At 40.7% G+C, this 19792-nt stretch overlaps 1 protein-coding gene across 7 annotated transcripts in view; it reads left to right on the top strand.

Annotated features, from left to right (window-relative positions):
• The window catches only part of CDK5RAP2 (CDK5 regulatory subunit associated protein 2), a 181417-nt gene that overhangs the window by 18013 nt on the left and 143612 nt on the right, over positions 1–19792 (top strand). For all 7 annotated transcript variants that reach the window (XM_073806488.1, XM_073806489.1, XM_073806487.1 and 4 more), the window contains 2 exons: positions 14136–14246; positions 17777–17853. In XM_073806488.1, coding sequence (XP_073662589.1) covers positions 14136–14246; positions 17777–17853 — 188 coding nt within the window. The remainder of the gene's footprint in view (positions 1–14135; positions 14247–17776; positions 17854–19792) is intronic.

Here is a 19792-nt window from a genome sequence, read left to right as displayed (position 1 = left end):
CTTGTGAATCAAGTGGCTGGAGCAGTGTAGCAGCAGGGAGGGAGCACGCAGACACCCCAGTCTTAGGAGAGCAGGCAGTGATGAGGGCGAGGGGAGGCTGAGAAGGAGAACAGGGACGCCTTTAGAACCAGGCAGGAGAGCAAGAATCGCATGGGGTGCAGGCCGGTGGACGTGGTTGAGGCCAAGTCTGGAGCTGACAGAGTGGGTGTCGCCGCCACCCTGGGGTGCTGGCTCTGCAGGAGATGGGGCCTGTCAGTGCCTGGGGCCTTGGGAATCAAGTTGGGCTTCTGGCTGTGGGATGTCTGTGCTCCGTGCAGAGGTTCACTTGTGTGGTAGGATGGCCTCCTGTGTGTTGGATCGAATGCTGTGAGTTCTCGGACCTCTGCACGTCCCAGCCATGCCTTCCAAAGACCTGGCCAGATGGCGGGCTGGGCGGTGTAAATTTTTACAAACTTTTTTTTTTTTTTTTTATGAAGCAAAACTCAAATTTTATTTGTAACTTTTTACAAGTAACAAGTTAAAAGATTTGTGGAAATGATCCAAAGTGATGAATTTTGTCTATAAATGTGGTCCAAAAAAATGATGTTGCAATTTTATTGCTATTTCCTAAAATGACATAATGTTCAAAACCCACTATTGTAAAATTATTTTTGTGTGAACGCTTTTTTCTCTTTTGTAATTTTAAGCAAGCTACTATAGGTTTTAAAATTTTCAAACAGTGACATACAACTTAAGCATTACACAATAACAGGAAATCTTTACAATCTTTTTGAAGGCCATTTGAAAAGAGATTTTGATGGTCATACAAATAATATTACTCTTGAGCCCGATAATCCATTTTGGGAAAATTTGTCCTGAGGAGACAACTCAGTGGAAGGAAGAAAGCTCTGGACATGACGGTGTTTGTTGCCACATTGTACGTAATTGGGAAAAATTGGGAACAAGGGAATTATATTTTACGTTTGTTATCTCTTTGGCTTATTGCAACAAGCTTGTGATGAAGGTATTTCACAGGTGAGGAAGTGGAGGTTGGAGAGATTAATGACTTGCCCATGAGTTTAGCGTGATTGAGAAACAAAAAGAAGGCAAAATTGGGACTTCCTTGGTGGTCCAGTGGTTAAGACTCTGGGCTCCCAATGCCGGGGGCCCAGGTTCGATCCCTGATCAGGAAGCTAGATCCCACATGCCCCAACTAAGACCCGGTGCAGCTAAATAAATAAAATAAAACATTTAAAAAAAGAAGGCAAAGTTCAAACCCGGTCGTTCTGGTTGTAAAGCCTGTAGGCTTCTCCTAGAACACACTGGATCCATAAGTGGGCAAGAGAGAAAGGGTTAAGTGATGGACTGTGAATCAATTCAGTGGAAATTAGTGCAGTCATTTTAAGTGATAATTATGTGAATTATGCAGCAACATGAAAATATTTAAGATATGTTAGGGGAAAACAATGGATTATACAAATTCACTTATGTTATAATTTTACAAAAAGATGTGTATTCATGAGCAAAGGCTGAAAAGAACATAAATAGAGTTGCTTTCGTAAGATAGTTGTATTCCAAGTGTTATTTGGGTTTTAAAATTCTGTCATTGCTACAGTATTGTTTGTTAATAAATAGATGTTTGCCTAGTAACAGTTTTCTGGATGATTTGAGGACACCGGGAGAGTACTGGAATCAGAAACTAATTCCAAAGTGTCTTCCTCATTGTACTAACCTCACTTAGTTGCTGCTGGCAGAATTGCCTTACATGCAGTATTGTTTACCAGAGATGAACTCTGGGCAGCAAGATTTCATGGTTTTTTTGTTGTCTAGGTGAATGGTCTAACAGTTTTTGGACTTTCAAAGAGGATAAAAAATTGACAGTGGCCCGAAGATCTGCGTATTGAGGGCTTAGCGAGAACTGGATTCCTTTTGAAAGCTATCCTGTGTTTTCTGCTTGCTCCGTGCCAGGCTCTGCCAGGTACTTTAGCTCATTTAGTTGTCACAACACCCCTGTGAGGTAATTGATTTTTATCCTCATTTTATAGATGAGCCAACAGTGACTCAAAGGTGTTAGTTTTCCCAAGGTTACGCGGCTTACAAGTGACAGCATTGGGAGTTCATCCGTTTCCTATTCTGCTGGCCCCAGGGCCCTTGCTCTTATTCCTTGTGCCTTGAATTGAAAGGTGATCTGGTGGGTGAGCTTCAGCTTTGGAGGCCCAGGCTCTTGCAAGCCGTTGAAACTGATTGCCAGAGTTAGGCACCTTGCTGAGAGTTCAGTTGGTTGGAGTCGTCCTGATTCTTTTTTATGTTGTTGGCTTTTGTTTTTCTTCCCTTTTTGATGTGCTGTAGGCTAGGAAGGCCTTTGATAGGGGGTGGGGTTGGAAGTGGGAATGGGAGGAAGCCATAATGACCAACTAGTAGCTCCTTCAGGGTCTGTCCCGCTGCTGAGCTGCGGCTGCTCCAGCTCCTGAAAGCTCCACCCCATGATCAAGTTGGGATGGTTCCCATTTCAGATGTTGCAGCTCCACAGTCACACTTGAGTTGCAGGAGCCGGAATGTGGCAGGTACAGTCTTGTGTTAGCTTACTTTTTTTTTAAAGTACTATTTTTATTTTTTTAATTTATTATTTTATTTATTTATTTATTTTTGGCTGTGTTGGGTCTTCGTTACTGCACACGGGCTTTCTCTAGTTGCAGGGAGCGGGGGCTACTCTTCGTTGTGGTGCACGGGCTTCTCCTTGTGGTGGCTTCTCTTGTTGTGGAGCATGGGCTCTAGGCACGCAGGCTTCAGTAGTTGTGGCATGCGGGCTCAGTAGTTGTGGCTCACGGGCTCTAGAGCGCAGGCTCAGTAGTTGTGGCGCACGGGCTGAGTTGCTCCGCGGCATGTGGGATCTTCCCGGACCAGCGTTCAAACCCCTGTCTCCTTCATTGGCAGGCGGATTCTTAACCACTGCGCCACCAGGGAAGTCCCTAGCTTACTTTTGAGCATTGAGTTTCTGTCATATTTGGTGGGTTTTATATTTTGAGGTATTTATAACTGCTGTATGGTAAGCTGTTTCCAGTGTTTCCAACTCAATTTTTTTTTTCATTTCTTGAACTTGTTTCAAGTACAGATGAAGAGTACAAATGAAAAGAATATTAATATTTTAAGTTCTTATGCTGTGCCAGGCACAATACTAAACATCCCAATTAATTTCCTTTAATCCTTATAATAGCTCTCTGAAACAGGCATTATTATAATCCCATTTTTATAGATAAAGGAACTGAGGCACACAGAAGAATGAACTTGACTAAGGTCATATGGCTAGTAAGGGAGTCTGGACTGTATTCATTCATTCATTTGTTCATTCGTTCAACAAATGTTGAATGTCAACAAATTCAACAAATGTCTGCTGTTTTCCAGACGCCGTGCTAAAACCTCAGGGGAAAGAGCCATGAGCAGATAGATGATAAGGTCCCTGCCCTCTAGAAGTGGATTATATTCACATGACAAGTATGATAGTAAATAAATAGTATGAATACAGATTGTGACAACCTCTAGCAAGAAGACAAGAGGCCTGTGTTAGAGAGTAACTTGGTGGAGGTGGTGGAGACAGGTCTGCTTTAGAGCAGGTGACTAGGAAGGGCGTCTCTGAGGTGCTGACATTTGAGCTGAGATGGAAAGGCTGAGACTGAGCCACCCCGGGAAGTGCTGCAGGAAGAGCTGTGCAGGCAGACAGGGTGGCTTATGTGAGGACCAGAAGGGAGGCCAGGGAGGCTGGAGCGTTGCGGTGAGGGTGAGGGCTCTACCCGAGGCCGATAGCGGAGCCAGATCACACAACCCTGGGGCCACGGCAGGAAGCTTTATTCCAAGAGTGATAGAAAAAAAGCAATGGAGTGATGTTAACCAGATTTGTCTGACTCTGAAGCCTGTGGGTCTCTCCTTGCCTCACTTTGCCTTCAAGAAATTCTTAAATGTGTCCATTCATCCGGCCATTGGGTATTTAGCGACCATCTCTTATGTTTTAGACTAGAATACACACAAAGATATGGTTCCCCATCTCTTAGAGATGGATTGGGTAGAAAGGCAAATAACCCAACTGGTACCATGCAGTGTGATAGTTGCCATGATAAAGAAATTAGAGGGTGTGTGGCAACATTTAGAAGGACCCCAGTACAGCCTGATGGGGTAGTCAGAGAAAACTTCATGAGGGCAGTGGTATTAAGCAGAGAAATGAGGCTGACGTTGTTGCAGAAAAGATGTTGCCTGTATTTCATTGTATTCATTTGGGCTTGTCTGGCATTTGCAGTGACCTTCTGAAGGCTTATTTACCTTCCTCTCATTAAAAAAAAAAAAAAACAACTTCTTTACCTATAAATAGGACAAATATTCTTTCAAGTGTTGCTAAGAATTCTAGCAGTGCGCACAATGTGGGCATTCTAAGCCCACTCCATAAATAATTTATTGGTAGCCGAGTAATAGAATAAGGTTTCTCTTTATAGGAAGCATCTGGCGGGGTAGACTTTTTTGTTTGAATGAATGTTTTATGTGCTGTTTCCTTAAAACATTTAAAAGGAGGCTTTAACGAACCTACCAATTGTTTCTTGCACTGTTCTTCTTAGCCACAAAATTGAAACCTTAAGTGTTAACAAGGGGCCAGGGGCAGAGAGTTTGAAATATACTTAATGTAGAATATGTTAATCACTTTCTTTTATCAGTCATAAAAGTATTAAAAAGTTTTTTAGAAAGAGTATTATATACTATTACCAATTATTTTTAAAAATGCTGAAGAAAAATGCCAATGAACGTACGTTTATGGCGATGTATTGGCATTCAAGTATGGCTATTAATATTTTGCTATATTTTATTTTACTTATTTTAAAATCAACTTTATTGAGATATAATTTACATGAAATAAAACTCACCAGTTTAATTTTTTTTATTTTTTATTTATTTTATTATTTTTTTGTGGTACGCGGGCCTCTCACTGTTGTGGCCTCTCCCGTTGCGGAGCACAGGCTCTGGACGTGCAGGCTCAGCGGCCATGGCTCACGGGCCCAGCCGCGGTATGTGGGATCTTCCCGGACCGGGGCACGAACCCGCGTCCCCTGCATCGGCAGGCGGACTCTCAACCACTGCACCACCAGGGAAGCCCTAAGTGTTGGCTGAGTTTTGACATACGTATAGTCCCTTGTAACTTTCGTCATAATCGAAAAAATATATATTTATTTATTTTTGATTTTTTTGGTATAGGTGTATACGGCTTTAGGCTCATGTGACTGTCAACCACAATCAGAATGTTCCGTAATGCCAAAAAATGCCCATGTGTTGCCTCTTTGTGGTCAGACTGTTCACCCCAGACCTCTGGCAGCTAATCCTCTGTTCTTAGTCCCTATAATTTTGCTTTTTCCAGATATGATATAAATGGAAGCATACAGTATGTAATCTTTGAGGCTAGCTTCTTTTCCTCACCATGATATCTTTGCAGTTCATTCATGTTGTCGTTTATCGCTGTAGTTGAATATTTTTCCGTCATATGGATGTACACTTTATTCATTCACCCTTTGAAGAACATTCAGGTTCTTTCCATGTTTTGGTGGTTATTAATAAAGCTGCAGTAAACATTCCTGTGTAAGTTTTTTTTGTGTGGACATAGGTTTTTGTTTCTCTAGGGAAAATACCTAGGACTGGGATTGCTGGGTCATATGGTAAGTGTAGTTTTTTTTTTTTGGTAAGAAACCGCCAAACTGTCCTCCAGAGTGATTGTGCCATTTTGCATTCCCATCAGCAGAGTATGAGAATTCCATTTGTTCCACATCTTTATCAGCATTTGGTATTGTTAATTAAAAAAATTTTTTTAAGTCATTCTAATAGCTGTGTAGTGGTATCTCATTGTAGTTTTAATTTGCTTTTTCCTAATGGCTGAAGATGTTAAAGATCTTTTCTTGTGCTTATTTGTCATCTGTATATCTTCTCCTGTGAAGTTTCTTTTCAAATCTTTTGCCTGTTTTTTGTTTTTCTTTTAATTGAGTTGTTTTCTAACAATTACATCTTGGGAGTTATTTATGTATTCTAGATGCAGTTCCTGTCTTGGATTTGTGATTTGCAAATATTTTCTCTCTGTGTAGCTTGTCTTTTCATTCTCTTAACACTGTGCTTTTCCAAAGCAAACGTTTTATTTAGATTTTGATGAAGCTCAGTTTATTGATTTTAAAAAAAGTTTTTTATGGATCATATTATAGCTAAGAACTCTGCCTCGCTGTAGGTCCCGAAGATTTTTCCCTGTGTGTTCTTCTGAAAGGTACTGTAAGGTCGAATCTTAACAAACGGCACCACGAAACAGAGGAAAGCTTCAAGTGAGCTTTATTAGGGAGCACTCCCGGGCGAGGTTCACTGGTCTGAGAGAAAGGGGGCCAGAGAAGTCGCACCCGGGCGAGGGTTGGGCAAGATTTTATAGGGGAAGAAGGGAAAGGGGTGTGGTGAATCTGGGAGGGCGCAGGGTATTCCTTATTTGGTGGTCTTTTCGGGTATCCTGGGGGACCGTTAGTCCCGCCCCTCGAAAGGCGGGAAGGCTGGGCTGGGTTCAAAGTCCCCAGGTCAGTTCCTGGAACTGGGTGGTCCGGAATGTCTCCAGGGCAGTTTCTGGAACTGGGTGGTCCGGAGAATTTCGGTCTGATGCAACCTGTGAATCTGATTTTGTTCCCCTGCCTCGGGCCAGTTGGCCTTACAGGTACAATTTTACGTTTTACATTTAGATCTGTGATCTAATTTGACTTAATGCTTGTTTAAAGTATGATAGATCAGGGTTCATTTTTTTGTAAATAGATGTTTGATTGTTCCGATGTCATGTGTTGAAAATGAAAACACTATCCTTTCTCTATTGAATTGTCTTTGCACCTTTGTCAAAAATCAATTGGCCATAGTTGTATGGGTCTATTTCTGTATTCTGTTTCACTGGATTCTTTTTCAAAATTGTTTTCACTCACCTAACTCTTTTACTGTTCCAAATAAATTTCATAATCAGCATGTCTTTATCTATAAGAACTCTTGGGATTTTGATTGGGATTGTGTTAAATCTATAGATCAATTTGGAGAGAATTGACAACTTTATTATATTGAGGTTTCCAATCCATGAATTTGGTAAGTAAGTCTCCTCACTTATTTAGGGTCTTGATTTCATCAGCATTTTGTGCTCTTAAGCATATATAATGTCTTATTAGGTTTATACTTAAAAATTTCACTGTTTGGAGATATTGTAAATGGTATTTAAAAATTTTTCAGTTTCTGATTGTTCATTGCTAGTATATTGAAATATGATTGATATCTGCAAGTTGACTTTGCTAAACTCACTTAATGAATTCTGGGAGCTGTTTTTGTAGATTCCTTGGGATTTTTTAATATGTATGGTCATTATATGCAAATAAAGATTGTTTTATTTCTTCCTTTCCAATCTGGATGCCTTTTGTTTTCTTCCCTTGCCTTACTGCGCTGTCTGGGACTTCAAATACAGTGTTGAATAGGAACTGTGAGAACCGATATCCTTTCCTTATTCTTGATGTTAGGGGAATAACATTCAATTCTTCATCTTTAAGTAAATATGTTTTTTGTAGATGTGTGTTTTTTTGTAGACATCCTTTAGCAGATAAAGGAAGTTTCCTTTAATTCCTAGTTTGCTGAATTTTTATCCTGAGAGGCTGTTGAGTGTCAAATGCTTTTTCCTGCCTCTGTTGATGTGATCGTATGTATTTTTTCTTCTTTAGTCTTTTAGTGTGGTGGATTACATGGATTGACTTTGGAATATTGAAGTAACCTTACATTCCTGGGATAAATCCCACTCATGATGTGTTAATATGTTTTTCCAACTCGTTAAAATTTAGTTGAGTATTTTGTGTCTATCATTCCTGAAGGATTTAGTCTGTAGTTTTCTTGTAATATTTTGGTCTGATTTTATGAGGGTAACGCTGCCCTGACAAAATGAAGTGGGAAAGTTCCCTCATCTTCTATTTTCTGGAAGAGATTGTGTAAAATTGGTAGAAATTTAGGTATTTGGTGGAAATTGCTACTGAAATCATCTTGATTTGGAATTTTCTTTTTTGGAAGGTTTTTTATTACAAATTTAAGTTTTTAAGTAGCTATAGGACTATTCAGTTTCTCTTATTTCTTCTTTGGTGAATTTTGATAATTTGTACCTTTGAAGAAATTGTGTTATTTCATCTAAGTTCTCCAATTTCCATGCATAGGTTTGTATGCATTATTTTCATATTATCCTTTTAATTACTGTGGGATCTGTAATGATAACTCCTCTTTCATTCTTGATATTGGTAATTTATGTCTTTTTTTTTTTTGCCAGTCTTGCTAGAGGTATGAGTTTCATTGATCATTTGAAAAGAGCTATCTTTTTTTTTTTAACATCTTTATTGGAGTATAATTGCTTTGCAGTGGTGTGTTAGTTTCTGCTTTATAACAAAATGAATCAGATCTACATATACATATATCCCCATATCTCCTTTTTAAATTGATTTTTCCCTATTGTTTTTCCCTTTTCCATTTCATTGATTTCTGCTCTTATGTTTATTATATCCTTCATTCTTTTTGCTTTGGGTTTATTTTGCTCTCTTCATGGTTTCTTAAAATAGAAGCTTAGATTATTGATTTGAGATATTTCTTCCTTTTTAAAAAAATTTTTATTGGAGTATAGTTGATTTACAATGTTGGGTTAGTTTCTGCTGTACAGCAAAGTGAATCAGTTATACATATACATATATCCACTCTTTTAGATTCTTTTCCCATATAGGAATACAGAGTATTGAGTAGAGTTCCCTGTGCTATACAGTATGTCCTTATTAGTTATCTACTTTATATATAATAGGTATATATTTCTTCTTTTCCAAAGCATTTAATAATATAAATTTCCCTCTAAATATTACTCTAACTGCATCCTACAAATTTTGATTTATTTTCATTTTCATTTATTCAAAATATCTTTTGATTTTTCTCTTTTACCCATGGATTATTTAGAAATGTGCTATTTAATTTCTAAGTACTTGGGAATTTTCCAGTTTTCTTTCTGTTATTGATTCCTAGTTTATGTCCATTATGGTCAGGGAATATAGTTTGATTTTAGTTCTTCTAAATTTGTTAAGGTTTGTTTTATGAGCTAGGATATCTTGGGAACTGTTCCACGTTCACTTGAGTTGCTGGGTAGAGAATTTTTATAAATTTATTTATTTTTGGCTGTGTTGGGTCTTTGTTGCTGCGCACGGGCTTTCTCTGGTTGCGGTGAGTGGGGGCTACTCTTCGTTGCGGTGTGCGGGCTTCTCATTGTGGTGGCTTCTCGTTGCGGAGCACGGGCTCTAGGCGCACGGGCTTCAGTAGTTGTGGCACATGGGCTCAGTAGCTGTGGCTCATGCGCTCTGGAGCACAGGCTCAGTAGTTGTGGCGCACGGGCTTAGTTGCTCTGCAGCATGTGGGATCTTCCTGGACCAGGGCTTGAACCTGTGTCCCCTGCATTGGCAGGTGGATTCTTAACCACTGAGCCACCAGGGGAATCCCTAGAGTATTTTATAAGTGTAAATCAGATCTAGTTGGTTGATGGTGTTGCTCAGCATTTTTATATTTTGTTTACTTTTTTGGTCTATTTTTTCTTTGAGAGATGAGTATTGATGTCTCAAACAATAATTGTGGATTTGTTCATTTCTCCTTTCAGTTCTATCAGTTTTTGCTTCATGAATTTGAGGCTGTAATGTTAGGTACATACACAATTAGGATTGTTATTTTTCATTATTATGTAATGTCCCTTTTATGCCTGAATACTTTTCTCAGATATGAATAACCATTCCAGCTTTCTTTTAATTAGTGTTTGCATGGTACATCTTTTTCTAACTTTTATTTTTAATCTACCTCTATCATATTTGAAGTGGGTTTCTTGTATACAGCTTTGGGTTTTTTATCTATTCACATAACCTCTGTATTTTAATTGTTGTGTATATCATTTACATTTAACATATATCAATGTATTTTAATTTAGGCCCACCATTTTCTTACTTGTTTTCTGTTGTTTCTTCTGTTTTTTTTTTTTGCGGTACGCGGGCCTCTCACTGTTGTGGCCTCTCCCGTTGCGGAGCACAGGCTCTGGACGCGCAGGCTCAGCGGCCATGGCTCACGGGGCCAGCCGCTCCGTGGCATGTGGGATCTTCCTGGACCGGGGCACGAACCTGTGTCCCCTGCATCGGCAGGCGGACTCGCAACCACCGCGCCACCAGGGAAGCCCTATTTCTTCTGTTTTTGATTCTTCTGTTTCCCCTTTTAAATCTTCTTTTGGATTATTAGAATTATTTTACTGTTTCATCTAAATTTATCTATTGAGTTTTTGAACATATCTCTTTGTATAGTTTATTTTAAAACATTAAAGAATTTTTAGTGGTTGCTTTAGAGATTATAGGAACTTTTCATTTCACCATAAGTGAAATGTAAAAACGTTGCCACACCTATCCCCAGTATATTTTATATCCAAAAACATTGAAAATACCACCAGACTATGTCTTAACTTTTGCTTTACTGTCATAAACGTTTTAAAGAACTTGAGATGTTTTCATTTCTACTGTTCTTCTAGATAGTTATCTAGATATTTATCATTTTTTAAAAATTGAAGTATAGTTGATTTACTACCATTTGCTTTTCTCTTCCTTCCTTCTCTCTTCCTTCTTCCTTCATTTCTGAAGTTTCCATCTCTCTCTGTAGTATCACTTCCCTTTGGTCTGAAGAACTTCCTTTAGCATTTCTTTTAGAGCAGATCTTCTGGCAGTGGATTCACTTGGTTCTCCTTCATTTGAGAATGTCTTCATTTTACCTTCACTGCTTAAGAATTCTAGCACGACAGTTTCTTTCAGCATTTTAATAATATTGTTCCACTGCCCTCTGGCCTCTATGGTTTTGACTGAGAAATCTGCTGTTATTTGAATCTTTGTTCCTCATAAATGTGTCATTTTTCTCTGGCTGCTTTCAAGAGTTTTTGTTTGTTTGTTTTATGTTTTTTGTCTTTATTTTTCAGTGGTTGCTAGGTGTGAATTTCTTTGAACTTATCCTGTTTGGTGTTTGATAAGCCTCTTTAGTCTGTATGTTTTATGCCTTTTTCAAAAGTTGGAAAGTTCTAAGTTGTATTTCTTCAATTTTTTTTTTTATACTACACTCTCCTAATTTTCTCCTATTTTTCTGGGACTCTGATGAAAAAGACCTTTTGGTATTGGCTCAGAGGTCCCTGAGGCTCTCTTAATTTTTTCTTTTCTAAGTTTTTTCCCCCCTGTTTTCATATTGGATAATTTTTGTTGATCTGTCTTCAAGTTCACTGAGTATTCTGTCATCACCATTTGTTGAGCCCATCCAGTCCATTTTTATTTGGTTTTTGTATTTTCCATTTCTAAAATTTTTATTTGGTTCTTTTCTACGTTCTCTGTTTCTCTGCTGAGACTTTATTTTGCCATTCATTTCAAGACAGTGCACCCTATGTCTTGGCATTTTGCCAACACCTTAATCACTTGACTTTAAACCATGTTTATGAGTCTTTTTGTAGTTAGAAGTCTTACATTTTGATATAATCAAATCATATAATTTATTCCTCATTCTTTGTGCCTTTTGTTGACCCTGTCTTAGGCATCCTCTATACAGTATTTTATTTCATTTAGTACTGACAAAAGCGTATTATCTCTATATTATAAGTGAAGAAACTGAGGCTCTGAAAGGTAGCAAATCTAGGGTTACTCTATGAGAAGCGTTAGGATTGAACTTAGTGTTGTCTCCAAAGCCCCTGATCTTTCTGCTTTGCCTTTGAGAACTGAGCTGGAGTAGTGACTTGGAGAATGGAAGGGGAACAACAGATGCATAAGTTATGGCCTGGGCAGACACACTGGGTTTAATACAACATCATCAGCAGTCTCTTCACAGTTCAAATAGTCTTTAAAAAGGATGCCTTCATCTAATATTATTTTTAAGTTATTTTTTGTTAGGAAATTTATACTAAAAAAATTCAAAAGGTAAAAAGGTTGTATAGCATATACTTCCAGATACATACCATTTATATCAAGCAAGTAAGCATATCTTCCCCTTACTTTTCACAATGGTAGCCTGTCACATATAATATTCTATACCATAGTGTTTTTGTTTAACAGTGTGTCTTGATAACTTCCTTTGAGTACACAGAGTGATCTCTTATTCTTTTTAGTGGCTCCATAAGATTCTGTTGAGTGGCCATATCATAATTTACTTATAACCATGGACTGTTGACTTTCAAAAATGTGAAAAATGAACTGTAACATACATGTAGGAGCACGTTTAAATCACGTGAGAACGGTTCAATAAATTATCAAAAAAGTGAACATAGGGCTTCCCTGGTGGCGCAGTGGTTGAGAGTCCACCTGCCGATGCAGGGGACACGGGTTCGTGCCCCGGTCCAGGAAGATCCCACATGCCGCGGAGCGGCTGGGCCCGTGAGCCATGGCCGCTGAGCCTGCACGTCTGGAGCCTGTGCCTCGCAATCGGAGAGGCCACAACAGTGAGAGGCCCGCATGATGCAAAAAAAAAAAAAAGTGAATATAAGTAGCTTTAGTGTGTATGCTAATTTCTGTTCTTGGAGTTAGGTTAACCTGCTTTAGAAAGCTTGCTGGATGTTACACACAAGTAAATCAGGTGTTTTCTGTAGGCAGTGAGGTTTACTTGACACATCATAGTCACTGGAGCCAGACAGGGCAGGATATGAATCTCAGCTTTTCCACTGGTTATGTGATTTTTGATCATGTGTATAGCGGGGGTAATCTGCTCTCAGAGTTGTTTTAGGGGTGCAGATATTGTATTTAAATTACCTAAGCTCAGTGTCTCTTACATAGCAGGGTCTTGGTAAATACTAGTTTTCTTAATCTGTTTTTTTTTTAATTTCCAACTTTTAATTTTAACAAATCTTAAACTTATGGAAAAGTTGCAAAATAGTACAACAAACAACCATATATTCTTCATCTAGATTTATCAATTAATATTTTGCTACATCTGCTTTATCTCTTTTTTTTCCCTCCCTCCCCACTTATTAGAGAGCTAGTTGCAGGCATGTGACAGCACCCTTAAGTACTTCAGCATGTATCTCTTACTTAGGATATTCTCCTACAAAATCATAATACTCTTACCTTATATAAAATTGTTATTCAGATTCCCCCAGTTATCTCCATAGAGCTTAAAAAAATTTCAAGATTCACTATATGATTTCACTGTACTTAGTAGTCAGGCCTCTATTACCTCCACTTATTTAGAAGAGTCCCCCAGCCATTTTTGCCTTAAGATTGTCATTAAAATTTTTGAAGAGTCCAGGCCCGTTGTTTGTAGAATGTCTTTCAATTTGGATTTGTTTGATTGACAACTCTTGATTAGACGCAAGTTAAAGGTTGTAGGCATTTTGGGAGTTCCCTGGCGGTCCAGTGGTTAGGGCTCGGTGCTTTCACTGCCGGGCCTGGGTTTGACCCCTGATCGGGGAACTAAGATCCTGCAAATGGTGAGGTGCGAGAAGAAAAAACAAAAAGACTGTAGGTGTTTTAACATTTTAAATGCAATTGCTTACTTTCAGTGATTTAGTTCAGGAGGCACGAGATGTCATTTTGTTCCACCAGGAGGTGGTATTAAATATATTCATTCTCTTGATTAGGGTGGTGTCTAGTAGGTTTCTAAATTGTGAAGATACTCTCCTTTTGTAAATAACAAGCCATCTGTGGGGTGGTATCTTGAGACAGTGGGAATATCGTGGCTTCCAGCGTTCTTTCACCTGACGCTTTACGCATTGATGATTCCTGCCTGAGTCAGTTATTGCCATAGCAGTTGTATAGGGTGATTTTCTCTTCCTGTTATTCTTCTACATTTATTAACTGGATTTCTTTTGTAAAGAAGAGCTTCCCCTTTTCCTTTCCTTTTCTTTCTTTACCTGTTTACTCACTGTCAGTGTGGAGTCATGAATCCTCTCTCCACTCAGTCATCATTCATTTCAGTGCTCAGATGGTCCTGAGTTTGGCTCTTACTTCTGGGTTAGTACAGTTATAGCAACGGTAAGCTTTTACTCCATTTGTAGCCTTGGAAGCTATGGGGATTCATGCAGGTATTGTCCCTTGGATCTTACTTCTGATGACCCATCTGTTCTTATTTTCTAGCAAATCACTGAATTGAAGAAAGAAAACTTTAACCTAAAGCTCCGCATCTATTTCCTCGAGGAAAGGATGCAACAGGAATTTGATGGCCCCACTGAACACGTCTACAAAACTGTGAGTGCCCCGCTTCTTGCCGCCATTCCCAGTGTCTTTTCTAACAGTCATTCCAAGCAGAAGTTTGATTAATATTTGTTCTCAGAGTTGGCATGAGTAGAGAGCACTGCTTTCACTTCATTTGAATTGATTACAGGGAGCATGAAGAGATAATAGGATGACCTTAATATTAAGCAAAAGGCGATACAAGATTAATTTTAAGGGAGTCCTTCTCTCTTCTTAAAGTGGGCATTCTGATTTACCATATCTCAATTGCCTTTTTCTCATTATTTATAATTTAGACAAAGACAGTGAAATGGTAGAATGTCTTTGGAATTGAATCCTATTGTTACTCACTAACTTGTGTAACTGTAGGCAAGTCACTTCAGCTCTCTGGGCTTGCTTCCAGAGTTAAGTGATAATCCCTCTGTCTTGGGGTTATTTGTGTGGATTAAAATGAGTTGACAGATGAAAAGCCTCAGCACCCAGTCAGCGCTTGACAATGATCATCACTGTCTTCTTGGGGCTTCCGTGGGCGGCCCGAAGGTAGGCTTGTCATTTTTCCTGTGATCTGACTCTTCTGTATTCCTGGTGTGCTTGCTTATCACTGTCAGAAGAAAGAGTCTATTCCTATCTCAAGTCTTGACCTGGAGGTCTCTGCGTGAAAACAAACCTTGGTTCTGAAAGTTGAAAAAAGAACTTGGCTTTCTCGAAGAGACATGAGTACAAACAATATTTTAGTGCCCGTTTCTTGACTTTCTCTAGGAGATTAGCCCTTGGCCTGAGAATTCTTCCATTTTTTCTATTTGGAAGTTTGCACCAGTGGAAGCTTTTGAAGGAGGAAAAAGAACTCTCCTTGAGTTTTAGCGGATGGACTTAAATGGGCTTGTCTTGAAGAGGGATTGTACTGTACTTCTGGGCCTTTTCAACCATTGAAAAGCTCCCTTGTCCCTCAAGACGCGATTTCTCTTTCTTTATTGTGGGAGAGAAGGACAGTGAGGGTCTCCCCTATCTCTGGAAGGAAGTAGTGGTGCAATCAGAATTTTAAAGAAAACCCAGTAACGGAAAAGATTTTGTATGCAAGTATGATTATCGTGTATCTCAGAACGAATATGGGTGTTAGGACATCAAAGTAAGTTAATTGCCTACTCCTGGTCGGGCACCTGTCCTGGGCATTTGTGCATTCAGCAGCTTGTTTTAATTCTCAAGACAGTCCTGTACAATGGAGGTGGTCCTCACCTTGCAGGAGAGGCAGCTGAAGCTCAGGGAAGATCAGCAGCTTGCTCCCTGTCGTATAGCTGCTGTGTGAGATGGGTTTTGGGCCCGGGTCTGCCTACCTCATTCTACTACACGGTTTCAGCTCTTCTTTTCCACTGTTTGGCTAGATGACTTGATTTAATTACACTTTTATTTAAATTTTAATTTTTTGGATAGGTGTACATGGTTCAAAATCAAAAAGCGTAAAAGGTATACACTGGAAAGACTTTCTTCCACCCTTGTCTCCTAGATTCCGTGGATCTAACCAATATCATTCATTCCTCAGGCAGAGAAATTTTATGTGTACACAAGCAAGCACTGTGTGTGTACGTACATGTGTACAGACCCCCTTTTTACATAAATGCGAGCATGTTCGCTTTGCACCTCGCATTTTTCCTTAACAGTATCTTGAATATCTTTCCTTAATAGTGGTTTAAGAGCTTCTTCATTCTTTTTTATAGTGATATTCCATTTTATGCTTATAAGGTGTCTTGATTTTTGGTTTAGACACTATGGTCGCCATGTATATAAGTTTATAACTTGAAGTATTGAGCTTGCAAAAAAAAGTCCAGTGGACCTGTTAGCAGTCCATTCTTTTAAATTTGCTGGGCTGGGGTGCCAATTGGTTCATCAGAAAGCAAAGCACTTAGAACATGATATCAGCTGTTACATAGAAGCCCTCTGCCCTTCAGAGAGCTGGAACAGGAATCTTCTCTTTGAAGGGTGTTTCTGCAGTTTTCACAAAACCACAGTTGAAGACATTGTGCACTGTCACTCAGTGTCCTTTATGCCAAGATCAGTTTCTTCTAGAAAAAGTTCTGCTGCAGAGATGACTTCTTTAGTTCCTGTTGTTTGACAGTGAAAAAAATAACACAGTCTGAGCCTTGTCTCGTAGCCTCTTCTCATTTGTTAGTTCATTCAATCCTCAAATCCACCATGTCAGGTGGGCTTCATGTTTTTCGTGTGACACTTGAGGGATCCGAAAGGAGACACCTGCTCTCTGACCTCCTGGGCTTGTGTTTCTAAGGACAGTTACAGGCTCGCACTCGCACTTTCATATTGGGTGTGAGCAGGAAGGCAGGGCCTGCGTCTGCCTCGTCTACCGTGGTGGCCTTGGTGCTTAGCCTGTGCTTGGCCTGTCACAGGGGTTGGTGTATGTCTGTGAAGTGAAGGAATGAGTAAATAAACGAGTATCCACTGACTTGCCACGGTTTCCTCCTGGGGAGGAGTGGAGGCAGAATTTGAAGCCAGGTCCTTCTAGTCTCAAGGCTGTGGTCTTTCCATTCTGGCTGACTTCTCAGTCAGGGGTGTTCTTCCCCCCAGGGCTCCTTGGCTAAAAGGAGGTAGACCTGTCCTCGGAGATTGTAAATTTTACCGGAAATGGTATTTTTATTTAAAATAATACACATGTAGTATGGAATAAAATGTAAAGTTGGCATAAATTATTAAAATAAAGCAGGAGCAAGATTAGAGAAATCTTGGATTTACAGCAGTCCCCTGCAGGCTGCGCACTCAGACCTTCCTCTTTACTGCATGAATTCACCTAATATTCCGTCTGGGGTACATCTGTGGACTGGTTTGCGAAGCTGATCTCTCCCCGCTGCCTCATGTTGTGACCCGTGTGCCAAAGAGTCTGTCTTTGGATTCTCACGTGAGTTACAAGCCCAGGACCATGTGTGTCTCCCTTTGTTCCAGTCACTTACGAGGAAGACGGCTGGGGAACACTGTGGTGTCCCCTCTAGACAGCGGGCCCTATGTGGTCACGGCCCTTTGGGAAGGGAGCACCCTGAGATCTTACACTGAAATGAGACAGGCAGTGATGTGGCTTCCTGCTCATCCATCCACAGGTTTTATGTTTTTGATGCTGTAACACATTCCCGCTGCTACACCACCACATGCATGATTGCAAACAACCAGAAGTAATTGCCTTGGAATGGTAAAAGCAAGCTGCAGAATTGATTGTAAACTTGCCTGGTGGAGGGCAAACAATTTTTAAATCAGCCTCACTTGTATGACATTTATGCCTGAACGTTTGAATGCTCTGGCTCTTAGAAGCTTGGAAAATTTACATAATTGTTCCAAGCCTTGAGAAATCCAGGGCCTTCTTTGGAGCCCACCAGTGTTCAGTAATTCCCTTTTCCCTGTGCCCAGAGGCTAATTAGGGTTTGAATCTAATATCCGTCTATTATGAGCATCACGGAGCCAGTCCGTGCTGAAAGCAGGTTTCCCACTATAGGCATTCGGATGTCCTGTGCTTCACACTGTTTCTTTTCTTTCCTAATCTTGTCTGGAAGAACATCGAGCTCAAGGTGGAAGTAGAGAGTCTGAAGCTGGAGCTCCAGGAGAGAGAGCGGCTGCTCCTCAAAGCCTCGTGAGTACCTGTCCCCCTGCCGCGAGCTCACAGGTCGCCCAGGGTTCTGGTGGTGGAGGCTGGGTGCGTCGGTACAAGAGAACCTTGTGTTTCTAAGCCAGTTCTTCTCCAGCGGGGCTCTGAGGACCGCGAGGAAATTTACATTTTTATTTAATTATTTTTCAACAAACTTTTAAAATGTAACATACTTACAGGAAGATGAACCGATTGTAAGTGTACATACAGCATGATGATTTTCACAAAGCAGGCACAGCTGTGGGCCACCTTCCAGATCAGAAACCAGAACATCACCAGCCCCCCGGGCACTTCCTTTGTGCTCCCAGAACTTACCTTCTCCCTCAAAGATAACCGCTGCTCACCGCTAGCATCCGCATTGCTTAGTTCTGCCTGGTTTTGAACTGTATAGAAAAGGAATCGTACACTGTGCACCCGCCCTTTTGTGTCTGGCCTCTTTGCTTAGCCATGTGTCTGTGAAATCCATCCCTGTTGTCAGTTACATCAGCAGCTCCTTCATCTTCATTGCTGTGAAAGGCTGGGGGGCCTCGGGGACCTGAAGGACTCCTGCGGTGGGTGAGGCAGGGGGGCAGAGGGTGGGGCTTCAGCCGGAGGAACTCGTTCTTGTATGTGTTTTATGTACTAGGGTCCCTTGTAATATTTAGTTTATAAGAGGGGTTCTACTGCTTTAAAAAATTTGAAAACTATTACCTTAGTCAATCAATCAGTTAATTAATTTAAATATTTATTGAACAACAAGCACAGTTCAGAGGATACAGTCTGTGACTCAGTTGGTCATTCATTCATTTGTAAACATTTCTCACGTAAGTGTGCCACACGCTGAGGACTTGAGAAGAGATGTCCCTTCCCTCAGGAGCTCATTGGAGACGGGTGAGCCTGTGAACGGGGTATGCTGGAGGTGCAGTGACAGAGGGCGTTTGTGGGCACGGGGTGAGGCACCAAAGTGTGCTGAGTTTCGCTTGGTGAGAGAGGAGTAAGACTTCCCAGAGTTGACCCACCAAGGACCTGGCTGGAAGCTTACATGGGAACGCTTCATCTGTCCTAGCAGCAGAGCTCCTGCTGGGTACGGCTGCCCAGGGGCATAGGGCCTTTGGCCTAGGGCACAGCTTTGCTGCTCTGGGCCAGGCCACACAATTCCTTTTATTGTCACACAGCCAGCAGCCGGCATGGACTGCTGTGAGCTCTCAGTAGACTAGAGGTTCCCTGGCCCAGGCTTCTCTGAGTTACGCTGACTGTGCACACGTGGTATTTTCTGAGTGAGTGAGTGATGAATGAATGAATGAACAAACTAGATTGACACTTTTTTTTTTTTTTTTTTTGGCCATGCTGCTGGGCTTGCGTGATCTTTGTTCCCCATCAAACCCGGGCTCAAGGCAGTGAAAGCGCCGAGTCCTAACCACTGGACTGCCAGGGAATTCCCTTAACACGTTGTTTTTGTTGGTTGCCTTTGTTGTTGTTGTTTGGAAGCACATCGTTCTCTGGGCAGGAAGTCAAATTGACTTTACCAAGCCTAGAAGTCAGTAGCAGAATTCTATCTGTTTCCTACTCTGTTCACCCTGCCTGCTGCAGATCTCAGCCAGGACTTGTTTCTAGCTAGGCGTGTGCACATGGAAACCCGGACTCAAAAAGGCCACGTGCATGCCTCAGTACCAGCGCACCGAGCTGAGCGTTTGGGGGCTGGTGCCCGTGTTTGTATGCACAGATTTTCCAGCTGCCCCGACTGGTGTCCAAGGCCCTTTTTGGTCTGACCAGCTTTATTAATTTATTCAGAAAATATTTATCAAGCAGTTGTCGTGTGTGGCACTGGCCTAGGTTCCTGGAAATAGAGCCGTGATCCAGACAGACACATGGGGCTTACATTCTGGAAGGAGTGATCGGGATAGAATACTTGGAGTAATAGATATATAAATACAAGTTGGGAAAA

The sequence above is a fragment of the Tursiops truncatus genome, chromosome 6 (assembly GCF_011762595.2).
Source record: "Tursiops truncatus isolate mTurTru1 chromosome 6, mTurTru1.mat.Y, whole genome shotgun sequence".
NCBI lineage: Eukaryota > Metazoa > Chordata > Mammalia > Artiodactyla > Delphinidae > Tursiops > Tursiops truncatus.
Note: the sequence above shows the minus strand (reverse complement) of the source record. Positions and strands in the feature narration are given on the sequence as shown.